The sequence below is a fragment of the Castanea sativa genome, chromosome 8 (assembly GCF_040712315.1).
Source record: "Castanea sativa cultivar Marrone di Chiusa Pesio chromosome 8, ASM4071231v1".
Classification (NCBI taxonomy): Eukaryota; Viridiplantae; Streptophyta; class Magnoliopsida; order Fagales; family Fagaceae; genus Castanea; species Castanea sativa.
The window spans coordinates 23403608-23416981 of NC_134020.1; the positions used below are offsets into that span (position 1 = coordinate 23403608).

The 13374-nt window shown below is 38.1% G+C and overlaps 2 protein-coding genes across 2 annotated transcripts; one reads left to right on the forward strand and one right to left on the reverse strand.

Annotated features, from left to right (window-relative positions):
• Positions 1-1041: 1041 nt before the first annotated feature.
• LOC142607969 (BTB/POZ domain-containing protein At5g60050) lies at positions 1042-5906 on the forward strand. Its single transcript, XM_075779662.1, has 2 exons — positions 1042-1982; positions 4691-5906. The coding sequence occupies exons 1-2, from the start codon at positions 1314-1316 to the stop codon at positions 5639-5641; spliced, it is 1620 nt and encodes a 539-aa protein (XP_075635777.1). The 5' UTR covers positions 1042-1313; the 3' UTR covers positions 5642-5906.
• A 5019-nt stretch (positions 5907-10925) lies between these two features.
• On the reverse strand, positions 10926-11630 carry LOC142606035 (uncharacterized). The gene is made up of 2 exons (XM_075777449.1): positions 11235-11630; positions 10926-11111 (listed from the first exon to the last, which is right to left on the reverse strand). The coding sequence occupies exons 1-2, from the start codon at positions 11628-11630 to the stop codon at positions 10926-10928; spliced, it is 582 nt and encodes a 193-aa protein (XP_075633564.1).
• Between the last annotated feature and the right edge of the window lie 1744 nt (positions 11631-13374).

Below are 13374 nucleotides of genomic sequence, written 5' to 3' on the forward strand. Positions count from 1 at the left end.
TAGCCCTATGCGATCGTCCATGTCATCTTGCTGTTTGTCATAATCATTGTGATATCAACTTGCACAGGTACTCTCTCAAGAAAATCACAAATTTTGCAATTATTGTTAGCGCGCGCGTTAGATTAGATCAAACATTTCCTCCCCGTTAAAAATTACATACATTTTATGATTCATATTAAAAATGTTATAAATTTAAAAAAGTAAAATTTTAAATCACGTGACAGTTCTTATACATATTTGAACCGTGAAATACACTCTCGGTCTCTCCATTCTTATTATTAGTCCTCCAAGACCTACATATTTGCTTTTCGCTTGTCTGATAATGAAGTTGCTGAATCCTGATTAGTGATTACAGTAGTAGGCCAATCAAAAGTCTTGAGACAGCTGTTTAGGTCAAAGGTGGAGACCACTCGTACCAGTAAGATGCAACACATGATGGAGATTAGTATTATTGGCGTGCAACTGTGCAAGTGCAACAGCACCTAGGACCAAGCCCTGTAAGCACTGTCAACTCCACAAATAGTGCAACCGAACCCCATAATTAAAACCTCCCCAAAAACCCTGTTAAAATTCGATACATCATCTAATTATATAATTAAAATATACAAAAATAGCAATCTAAATAAGGGAAAATGTTGCTGCACATCACCTGTATAACACGGTCTTATACACATCTCAAAAAAAAAAAAAAAAAAAAAAAAAAACCTAAAATCGTACCTTGAAATCACAATTGGAGACTGTTTTAGTTGTTTTTTTTTTTTTTTGGTGAATATAAAATTGTGTAAAATAGTTACTGATTTAACAATGATCCTAAACCCATAAAAAGCATCCAAAGACTGGGGTCTATCTTTGCAGTAGTTATGCACGTGGATGCAATCATCCAGTCTCTCCCTGCATTTCTTTTTTCCTAAGCAACTGTGTATATTACCTTTTCCAGTCTAGGTAAATATAATAAAAATAAATTTTCATTTTTTTATTTTATTTTATAAAACAAACACACTTCTGACAGATCCAAAAACCCCCCACACTTTCTTGGATTCCCTTTTCCACTCTCTCTGCTCTCTACTCTACTTTCCCGGGAAAAAAAAAGAAAAGAAAAAACTTTTCTTGGATCTAAAATTTCTCTTTCTTTCTTTCTTTCTCCTCCATTGCCTTCCCACTTCAATTCTGAACAAAAAAACTCTCACTTCTGCTCTCTCTCTCTCTCTCTCTGTTTAATTTCCGAGAAACTTTCATTTCATTCATTTTCCCTCTCTAACTTTCCCGAGAAAATTCCAATCTCTGTTGCTTCCCTCTCTCTCTCTAAAGATTGAATGGCGGCGGCGGCGGCGGAGAACGCATTGAAATCAAGAGAGGTATCGGCGATGATAAAGCAAGGCTTCATCTCAGACCACCACACGCTCTCGTTTTCACCTTCTAGACTACCACCTCCACCGCAAACCACAAATTCCTTTCCTAGGGTTTACTCTCCTTCCTCTTCTCCACCACCACAACCACAACCACAACCAAAGCCAACACCTCCGACTCAGTCCTACTCTCAATCTCAGTCTCAAACTCTCTACGAGATGATGTCGGAGGAGCAACACCGCGAGTCCAAGCTCTCCGACGACAGACGGCGCAAGCTCCACCTCCGCGTTTCGAAAATCCTCGACGAAACGCAGACGAGGACGACGTCGTTCCGAGACCGAAACGGCACGGACGGTTCGGGGTTCGGTTTCGGAATCGGAAGCGGCGGGGACGTGAAGGTGTCGGTGGTTGGGAGGGACGGGTTTCGAGTGACGATGGAAATGCACAAGAGCGTGTTGGAAGAGAAGAGCCGATTCTTCGACGAGAAGATAGGGGTGGCTCACTACGTCGAGATCAGCGACTGTGATGACGTGGAAGTCTACGTGGAAACCCTAGTCTTGATGTACTGTGATGACTTCAACTTGAAGAAGAGGTTGATGGGCGAAGACGTGTCCAAGATTTTGGCTGTGCTCAAGGTAACCAACCGTATTATATTAACTAACTGCAATTACCATTTTCATATTAATGTAGTTTATAAATTGATGTGACAACTTTAATAAGATAATAAATGAATATTTGATTTTTATTTTTTATTTTATTTTTAGGATCAGTGACCCGCCAATCTGTTTTTTAAGAGTAAAACTACAAATTTCATAATTGCTAAATTGGCATGGTATTATGGATTCTAATGTGGTATGTTGTAAGATATGTTATAATCAATTGCTAAGGTGGTATGGTCAATGTTGTGATTGGTATTAATAAAAGTGGTAGCTAAGGTGGCATGGTGTGATTGGTGTAAATAAAAGTGGTATATAGTTAACATATATGAAAGTGATATAATTCTGATCACAATTTGTTATGTGGAATGTAAAAAAAATAAATGAAAAAAAAAAAAGGAAAAGTTAACAATACTCTAAAGGCATCAATTTAAGAAATATTTTTTTCTCTTTTATGGAAAAAGAAAAGGATAATTTTTTTTTGACAACTTTTTATATTTCTCATAAAAATAATGTAAGTGCACAATTGCACCTGGACCCAAAGACAATTATGGGCTCAGGCCTAATGAACTTTAAACAATGAAATTTGTAGAGTGTGGACTTCAAATCTAGATTAGAGATACTGAGAACTTGATAACAGATTATGGTGTGCAAACACTTGTAAATAATGAATGATAATTGCAGATGGACCTCCTCGGATGTGAGCCGATAACTACTTTTGTATTATTTCTCTTTCTTTCTTAAAGATTACAATTCTTTTCCCCCCACTTGGTTACAGACTGTCCCCTAAATACTTCTTTTCCTGATGTTTTATCCACGTGTTGCTCAAATTCCCTCCCCTTCTAGATATTTCTTCTCTTAGTGCCTTTAACCAGAAGTTTCAGTTCTACTGTTCAGGGGTTACTTTCCCATTAATGCGGCCAGGGAGGTAGGTGCAGAGTCTTTAATGTGGAGGTGGCAGCTTTTGCTCATGATATTTTTCTAACATCGGTGTATCTAGAAGGTTCAGGGTTTCCCCTCTTAACCAACAGTATTTCCGGAATTCTGCCTTGACCTTCGTAGTAAATCTCCGAGTTCTCTTGGGTCTGTTCGAGGAGAAACTCATCCTCGGATGTGTTCTTGAACCCTCGGCGTATGGGCCGATTCGTAGTACTAACAAATTCTTAGCTCAAGAACAGATCGGCCCTCCTTGCTAGAGCCCAAAGGCCGAAATGCCCGCTTAGGTCCTTTTACTCCCCACAAATAATATCAAACCTAAAATAATATATAAAAAAGTGAAAATTTTGTGTACCTATCTTTTGTACGTGGTTTCTAAGTAAATTTCTGAAGGGATATTTGATTTTGGGGTGCTGATGGCTATGTTTGTGGGGTATGGCACGACACAGCAATATGAGCAATTTCTGAAAAAATATAACATGAAATGGCTGGTATAGCACCAATATGACGCCGGTATGACATAGGTACCACACCTTAAATGAAGTGTCCTTGCTTCTTAGGTTGTACCAAGAAAAGGGAAGCACTTAGAATTGCCTAGAGACCTGTCTTATGAAGTGGAGGTTTTTGGTTTGTATGTAACTTTAGCGTGTTGTGACTTGGCTAATACTTGAACATGTGCAATCCTTCCATCTCAAAGGTAGCAAATAATTACAGGGATAAATTCCTAGGAAGGTTTGGTTTTACATATACCATGTAATTGTTAGGACCCAATACCTCATGGTAGGAATCTTGAGACATAAGGACCATTAGACTAACCCCTTGTGGTTGTGAAATGCTGTCATATGAATTAAGAAGCTAGAGCGTATTCAGTTTGTGGGAGGCAAGGTTGAGTCCACTACTTTCAGTTTGATGTGAATGGTGATTTAGATATGGGTGGATTGGTTCTAATACTTTGTTTTTTGTGCTGATATTGTTGCTGGAAATTGAAGAAAATGGAGTGGAGTTATATTTGCTTGTTTGTTTGTAGATGATTTCATTTTGTTTTTCAAAGGAATTGGGTCTAGCTTTGTTTAAGGGTTTGGCTTTAAGAAGTGTTAAATCAGGACACTTCAAGTTATATGATCACTTCGCCCCTTCCTCCCCGTCCCCCTTCTCTCTCTCAAAAAGAAGAAAAGGGAATTGAAAGGTTCTCATTTGGTACTGGACCAGAAAGGACGAATCTGTAACTTGGAATGTTGAATTTTACCTTTTATGGATCCTTCAGGGACTAAAATCTTCATTAATATGAATTAGATTCATTTTAATGGCATAGCATGTTGAGCCTTTTCTTGTTGCCAAACAAAGCTACATAGAAGATACAATTCAAAACTTAGATTACTTGTGATTTTCATTGATAATTTTGGAAAGGAGGAGAAGAATAATTTTGAAATGTGGGAACATCCTATAATCTTTATTTCTGTGTCTCAACAGTTCATAGACTAAAACAGTACTGTATATAAACTTCAAGCTTTATGTATTCTCCTTTCAGTGGCTATGAAGAAAGTACCGTCCATAAGATTTAAACTTTTTATTGATTCTCAGAAAAACAAGAAAGCAAGGCACCGTCCTTTTGCTTTTGCAAATTCAAACTGCTTATACCATGTTCATATCATCTGAATATGGGACTGTAAAATCTCTCTTTAGTTTTTTCCTCACTGCGGTTTTTTTTTGAGGAAGACCTCACTGAGTTTGTTGTAGTGAAATATTTGTAGGTATCTGCAGCTATCATGTTTGAAGCTGGGATTATATCATGCTTAGAGTATTTGGAAGCCATACCATGGTCTGAGGATGAAGAGGAAAAAGTCATATCTCACCTCAATAAACTTGAGCTTAATGACTCTGTCACCGAAGTTCTGCTGAGGGTATCATCTGAACCTTCTACTTCTACAAGAGCTGATGACATCTTCTTGAGATTGCTGACTGGTGTTCTGCTAGCAAAAGATGATAAAGCTCGTCGAGAAATGAAATCTCTGATTTCTCGATTACTAAGAGAAGATGCAACCAGTGAGAGCAACAGGCTTGATGTCTCAAAGGATGTTCTTTATCATCTTTGCCATAGATGTCTTAGTTCTCTTAGACTATGCTTATCTGACGCTACAGCTGTGGATGAGAATCGAGATCGAGGGGTTTTAATGGGTGAAATAGCTCGAGAGGCTGACAATATGCAATGGATTGTGGATATTCTAATTGATAAAAAAATGGGAGATGAATTTGTGAAACTATGGGCAGATCAGAAGGAGCTTGCAATTCTCCATTCAAAACTTCCCATCATGTACAGGCATGAAATCAGCAGAATCACTGCACAAATTTGTATTGCTATTGGGAGAGGACATATCTTGGTGCCCAAAGACACCCGATTTTCTTTACTGTCCACATGGCTGGAAGCCCTTTATGAAGACTTTGGATGGATGAGAAGGGCTTCTAGATCAGTCGATAAGAAACTGGTTGAAGACGGCTTAAGCCAAACAATTCTTACACTGCCATTGCCGCAGCAACAGGCTATCTTGCTTAAGTGGTTTGATCGATTTCTTAACAAAGGAGATGACTGCCCCAATATTCAGAGGGCATTTGAAGTTTGGTGGAGAAGAGCCTTCATCAGACAATTTGCAGCTGAGCAGGACACTTCCCAGTTGCAAATTACTGTTTGTGATTATCCAAATTAAAAGGTTTGTTCCCCGTGTCAAAAAAAAAAAAAAAAGAAGCCCAGACCACGTGTGTACATAAGAAATGACAATTTTTTTGCTTGTCAGCCGAGTCTTTTTCTGCTTTAATCCATTTTGATTTCTGATTTTCTTTATAGAGAAAAAAGAATATCTGAAAGATGCAGTGTTATATAGAACAGTTTATGGTGAGAGCCCTGGAAACTAGTGAAAAATGTATAATGATTAATGATGCAAATCTATGCCTTGAGGTTTTGTTTGAGCTCCATTATGGCTTTGCCGTGGTTGCACATTAGAAAATAAAGGTTAATAGTCCATAATCGTTGGATGATGATGTCGCTAGTTTTTTTTAAGCAGGAAGTACACAGAAATATTAATTTTAATTTAGTTTATTGAGTTTTACAGTCATTTGTATGTTTTTTGGTTAATTATATTTTAGATATCGGTAGTTAATTATATTTATAAGTAATGTTATATAATTTCTAGAGTCAAGTGTTTTTGTAATTTAATAATTGAGATTTTTCAAGTCATTTTGAACTAGGTTTGTTTAGTCAATTAGAATTAGAATTAGGGTTTCCTATATAATTATAATATTGTAATCCTAGCAAAATAGATTATCTCGAGATTCTCATAATGACTTGGTACTAATTTCGCCCAAATTCTAATTGTTGATTAGTAGAGATTCTCCTTTGCTTTGTGCTAACTCCAAACAAACCTAGGAATTGACTCTTATGTTATCTTTTATTTTTTGTAGCTTATGTAATTTTTTAGACTTCAGAGATTTATTTTAAATTTTTTTTTAAAAATTAGGTTATTAATTGACATGGCATAAATTAAATTGATATGACATGATTTACTACTCTGATATGCTCTACTAATATACTCCCAACAAAGCTGAATTTATCTAGGTGTGTTCCAAATATTGATGTAAATTGTCCATTGTGTAATTTTGAACCTAAATATTCTCTTCATTTGTTTACTTGTTGCCAAGTAGCTCAAATTTTGTGGTTTGGTTGTGGCTAGGTTCTAAGAATGTTGAACATTTCATTCTCTGACCCATACTAGTCTTCTACATTAGATCACTGTTTTCAGAACCGGACGAGACCGAGGGGTCGGACCGTGAAAACTGGAAACCGGGATGAAAATCGGTTTTTTAAGCATAAAGAATCGTATTTTTAGCTAATTTCATGAACCTTTAAAACCGGAGTTAGATCGCATGAACCGGTATCAAGAACCGAACAGTCCAACCCCTTAGCATATATATATATATATATATATATATATATATATATATTTTTTTTTTTTTATAAAAACAACTTAATACAATTTTATTCTACTTAATTAAATTATCCATCTCTTACAAGAAATAAAAAAAAAATTATAATTAAAATCCTTCAAAGATATTCAACTTTACTTCAAAAATTAATCATAAATTTTAATGTTTTCATGGTTATTATTTTATTTTATTAACTTTCTTATTTAATTATTAAATATATGCTTAAAAATCATTAAATTTTCCTCACATATATAGATATATTAGTCAATTTTGCTAGTTTTATAAATTTAATATCTATATTTAGGCTTTAATTAATTATTAAATTAATTATGACATCATCACGGTTCGACCTCGGTTCAACTTCGGTTTAACTTCGGTTCAACCTCAATTCGACCTAAAAAACCTTGAACCTCTCCCTTTTACGATTCAATGAACGATTTAAGTTTCAAAACCTTGCATTGGATAAAGGACCCTTAGGGTCCATTTAGAATTCGCTTATTTTGTTAAAATTGAAATTTTTTTATTGAAAGTACTATAGATAAAAGTCAAAGTTAGTTGAAAATAGTACAATAAGACCTATGAATAGTATCAAAAAGTGCAATGGGACCTATAAATAGTAGTAAAAATAAGTTAAATAGTAAAATAAGTTAATAAAAATAATTTTTGTTAAACAAACACTTAGGCTGAGTTTGGATACAGTGGCCAGCGTCCAGCGTCCACGATTCTGCGTTTTTTTTTTTTTTCCTTCCCAGCCGCATATGTTGACCAAGTCTTCCGTGAACAGTGCATTTGTGCACTGTTCACGGACCCACAAATTTTACTTTTCAGCCACTTTTTCATTAAAAATGGGTCCCGCGGTACTATTCACACATTTTAAAATTATTTTGTTACAGTGTTTTCAGTTTTCAGCAATAAGCTCTATCCAAACGGACCCTTATTATGACACCTGAGGATGAGAGGTCCCCCTAGTATCCAATTATCACGCTTCTCATGCATTTAAATAGTCATTTACCACCAATCTGAAAAGCTTTCCAAATATGAGATGAAGTTTTAGAGGAGTGGATATCCATTAGGGTGTTATTGGGAAAGTACTGGGCTTTAAGGAATTTGGCTCATAGAGTGTCTGGATTTGTCCATAAATGCCAAGCTTGGTTCATAAGTAGAGCTAGGTTCCTAGGTCTAGCGGTAACAATATCAAGACCTCCACCCTCTTTGGGTTTTGTGATCACTTCTCAAGATATTGTATGACGAGTGCGATGATGGGTAGAGTCTCCCCACAAAAACTACGATTTAATATATTTATCTCTTTACAAGTTTTTCCAGGAAGTAAAGTAGTTCAAATGGAATAAATAGGAATTGTATTTGTTGTGGATTTAATCAACATAACTTTCCCAGCTACAGATAAGTACCTAGTTTGCCATCCTTCAATATTTTTTTTTTCTAATTTTATTAATAATAAATTGGTACAAGCTTGCCCTCCATTATTACGAACAATGACACCGATGCCCGCCAAACTTGAGCGACGAAATACCGCGGCATCAAAATTTACCTTGAAGCAATGAGGATCCGGAGGGCACCATTGCTGCATGGGAGGTAAAACGGGGTGGGACAGGCTCCTCGGTCTGAGCTTGAAGAAACTCTTGCAGATAACTCCCTGCTTTACTGCATATGCTAGACATGGGAAGAGGAGGGCAACCAAATTGGATTGCATTATGCCTATTCCAAAGGAATCACTCAATGATCACAAAAATCTCTGCTCTAAACTCCTCTCTGCTAAACACAAGTAGCTCATTGAAGGAGTTGGGATGTGGCAGTGCAGTTTGGTGAAACCATTCCAACGAAGACCAAACTCGTGAAATGACTTCACAAGACCAAACCGCATGAAGAGAATCTTCAGGAAGAGCATTACACAGTGCACAGCTTGCACAAAGGACAATGTGACGCCGATGAAGGTTCACCATTGTTGGCAGAGCATTATTACAGATTCTCCACACAAAATGCTTTATTTTGTTGGGGACCCGAAGCTACCAAATGCCCTTCCAAAATTTTTTCTGGACTTTTGGATTAGAGCCACCTGAACTAGAAGATGTATCACAGGAAACCAACATTTTATAAGCACTACAAGTAGTGAACATACCAGACGGCGTGTGTGCCCAAATAATGCGATCATTGGGGCATCAAATGCTCAAGGGAATTCCTAAAATAATATCAGCTTCATGGGGCAAAAACATTTGCTGCACAGCCTCTGTTTTCCACGCTACTCTGTCCTGATCAATCAAGGAACTAACTTTCGCAGCCGAAGCTAAAGAAGGAAGGTGTGAGATGACTAAACAATTTGCACGTCCAGGCAGCCACCTATCCTCAATTCGCACAGCCTCCCCTGTCCCTATGCGCCAAACCATCCCTTTTCAAATCACATCTCTAGCATCAATTATACTCTTCCATGCGTAAGACCCTGAACTTGAATATTTTGCATCTAAGATGGAGCAATCTGGAAAAAACCGAGCCTTAAAAACTTGATGACAAAGAGAATTAGAATTATTAATCAATCTCCACACTTGTTTAGCCAATAAAGCATCATTAAATATTTCGATTTCTTTGAACCCTATTCCACCAACTTCTTTAGCTTCACATAATCGCTCCCATATTACCCAATGAGTTTTCCGATGCTCTCCACTATACCCCCACCAAAATTTGCAAATCATGACTTCTAACTCCCTAACAAGCCCCTTAGGGAGTTTAAAGCAACTTATGGTATAAGTCGGTATCGTCTAAATTATTGACTTGATCAGAACTTCCCTACCTGCCTGAGACAAGAGTTTTTCTTTCCACCATTGGAGCTTTTTCTACACCCTTTCTTTGATGTAGATGAAACTTTGTTTTTTTGCCCTACCCACCAACGCCGGCAAACCTAAATACTTTTCAAACTGGCGGATAGATGGGACACCTAAAACCTGTTGAATCTGGACCTGTACCTCATGAGGGGTGTTAGAGCTAAAAAATATATTAGTTTTCTCACGATTAATTTTCTGGCCTGAACCCCTCTCATAGATAGCTAGAATATCAAGAATTTTTTGACACTCTGCTTCTTTAGCACTGCAAAATAACACACTATCATTTGCAAAAAATAAATGTGAGACTTTTGGGCCATTCCTACAGATAGCCACCCCCCAAATATGCCCTCCACTTCAGTTTTATTCAACAATTTTTGCAATCCCATGGCACACATAAGGAAAAGGTAAGGCGATAGAGGATCACCTTGGCAAAGACCACGACTAGGTTTGATATTACCAACAGGTTGCCCATTAAGAAGAACAGAATAGGAAACCGAACTGATGCAAGACATGATAAGACTGACCATCCTTTCCCTAAGCCCAAGATGCCTCATAGCTTGCTCCAAGAATTCCCATTCGACCCTATCATAGGCCTTACTCATATCAAGCTTAAGCACCATTTGACCCACCTTCCCATTTGTTTTTCTTTTAAGATAATGAAGAGTTTTAAAGGCCACAAGTACATTATCCGAGATAAGCCTACCCGATAAGAATGCACTTTGAGATTCCAGAATAGCACTAGCTAGGAATTTTTTCAGCTGGTTCACCAATACCTTAGAAATCAATTTATAGACTACATTACACAAGCTAATGGGACGAAAATCAGCAACTCTTTTTGGGTGTTTTACTTTTGGAATTAGGGCAATAAAGTGGAATTAAGTGACTCTGGCACCACATCGGAATTAAGAGCATTAAGAACCATAGACGTTATATCTCCACCCACAATATGCCAACAAGACTTGCAAAAAATAGGGGACATTCCATCAGGTCCAGGTGTAGTAAGTGAAGCCATTTGGTCAAGAGCGAACCTAACCTCATTAGCATGGAAGTTTCGGCCAAGCATCCCAACATCCTCCTTAGATATGGCCCGGTGAATGCCACTCAGAATGTCAACAAAACCTGAAGGATTGGATGTGGTATAGATGTCCTTGAAATAATTTTCAATAATACCACCCATTCAGCTCTCATCTTCCCTACATTCCCCATCACTATCCTCCAAACCAACAATGAAGTTTCGACGATTCCTTTGATTTACCCTACAATGGAAAAACCGTGAGTTGCTATCTCCTTCCTTAAGCCAAGCATTCCAGGAACGCTGCTTCCACATGCATTCTTCCCTATTTTTCAACCTTTGGATCTCTTCCTACAACATATAAATGCTCCTCGGGTTATTTCTATAACTGCCACATTCTTCAGCTTCTTTCAACTTTTTAAGCTTCTTATTTAAGGAATTATGGACATGCCCAAAACATTTTTTGTCCCACACCTTCAAATTGAGTTGACTAGCCACGATCTTTTGATGAAAGCTCCAAACCGATTCAGATACAACTTGTTCACCCCAAGAATCTTTAATCACTGATTCACAAGATAAATCTTTTAGCCACATTGCTTTAAACCGAAATGGTTTGCCTTTCCTATAGAATCGCTTGAATTTAGAGTCTGAACAAAGCAACAACGGTTTATGGTCGGAATGGAAAGCATCTAAATGATGAATACGGGAAGTGGGAAACCACAAAATCCAATCAATGACAGCTACACCTCTTTCTAGCCAAATCCAGGTATTTTGATCACCCGGTCTACAGTTACACAAAGTGAAAGGGTAACCATTGAAGCCAAGATTTTTCAGTCTACAATAGTCCAAAGCATCCTTGAAACTCTGCATTTGTCGCTCCGGTCTATCCAATCATCCTAGTTTCTCATCTGCAAACAAAATTTCATTGAAGTCACCCACGCAAACCCAAGGCAAAGATGAATGGTGGCACAAATCTCAAAGTAAAGACCAGGAGTTTCGTCACCCACTCCTTGGTTGATAAAAGGATCAATGTGATGATTGGAAAAAGATTGAACATCCACATCAAAAATCCGATTTCCAATACAAAGCAAGACCACCACTTGAATTGACATAAGGAACAAAGAAAAGGTTAGTAAAGTGTATCTTTCTACCAACTCTTTCTAAAGTAGATTTATCAGTTTTGGTTTCCATTAAGAAAACCAACTTGGGATCTTTTGTAGTCACTAGGGCAACTACTTCATCCTCTGTCTGTGGGTTCCCAAGCCCACGACAGTTTTAGCTAAGGCAATTCATTGTGACCGGTGGTGCACGGACATCAACCACCTTTGAAATTTGGTCATCCTCCTGACTACCATAGTCCATGCATTGCTTCTTTCCCTCTATCTGTACGTCTATCTCCATGCACATACCATGTTTCCCAAAATCATTTTTCTCCCTCTTAGACTTGGTCCCACTAACCACTTTAGTCCCTTGCACATAATTTCCCACCTCACGTGCTAGTCTCTTCCACCCCCTTGTAGATTGTGGTGTGGGTTTAAAATTGACTAAAATATCACCCAAGGGGCTCGGGTGTTCAGCATTCAACACAGGGGAACTCGTGGCAGCATGCTTTTCCACTAGAACTTGGTAACTCGTGGGCTCCTTGATGGACAGGTTGAAAATGTTTATCTCCAACCTCACTGCCTGAGACTTTGAATACTCCCTACAATCACTTGTCGCCATGCTTTCACTATCTGATGTGCAACCACGGCCTGCCTCATCAATTGTGGGAGCCACGGGTTTGGAGACTACTGCTTGTTTCACTCCCATGCAATCCCTCTGTTGGACAAAACCCGAACCTGCCATGGAGTTTGTTTGAGAAGAAACCCCACTCGTAGTACCATGATCTTGGGCTTGTCGTTGCTTCTGTTTCAACCAAGGAGCTTGATTGCGAGCAACTCTCGAAATCACAGCCACTGACTTCCTTGTAGCTCTAAATGCATCTGCCCTTAACCAATCACCATATTGTTGGTCCTCCCTTCTCAACTAACCCATATTGCACAGCCATACCTCACATTCTCTGTCCCTATGACCAACTCTCCCACACCAATAACAAAAATTTGGAAGTCGCTCATATTTTAATCCCACCCATCCCATGAGTTTGCCTTCATTCCAAAGCTTTTAGCATCGAGGCAATGGCCGAGAAATATCGAGCTTAATTCTCACCCTTAAGAACTCATCCCCTGTTCCGTCATCCTCAGGGTCGGCCACCTATAACACTATGCCCAATATGTTTCCAATAGACTCACTGGTTTCCTAAGTAACAAGGTCTGGTAGTATATTATGAATTTGCATCCAAAAGGTAGTGTATGAATAATCAAGCGAAGGCGCCGATTCGACATCAATAGCCTTTTGAAAGACCACTAAGTTTTTTTCATACAACCAAGGTTCAAATTCAAGCACTCGTTCCAGGTCAAGGATATCTTCAAACTCAAATAGCAAAATATTGTCCCCAACGTCCCGAATCTTAAGTTCTCCAATAGGTTTCCACAAGGGTTTAAACGTGCGAGCCACGACATCAACATTTAGCACTCACTTTGTGAGAAACTTACCTGCCAACCTATGGACAATCAAC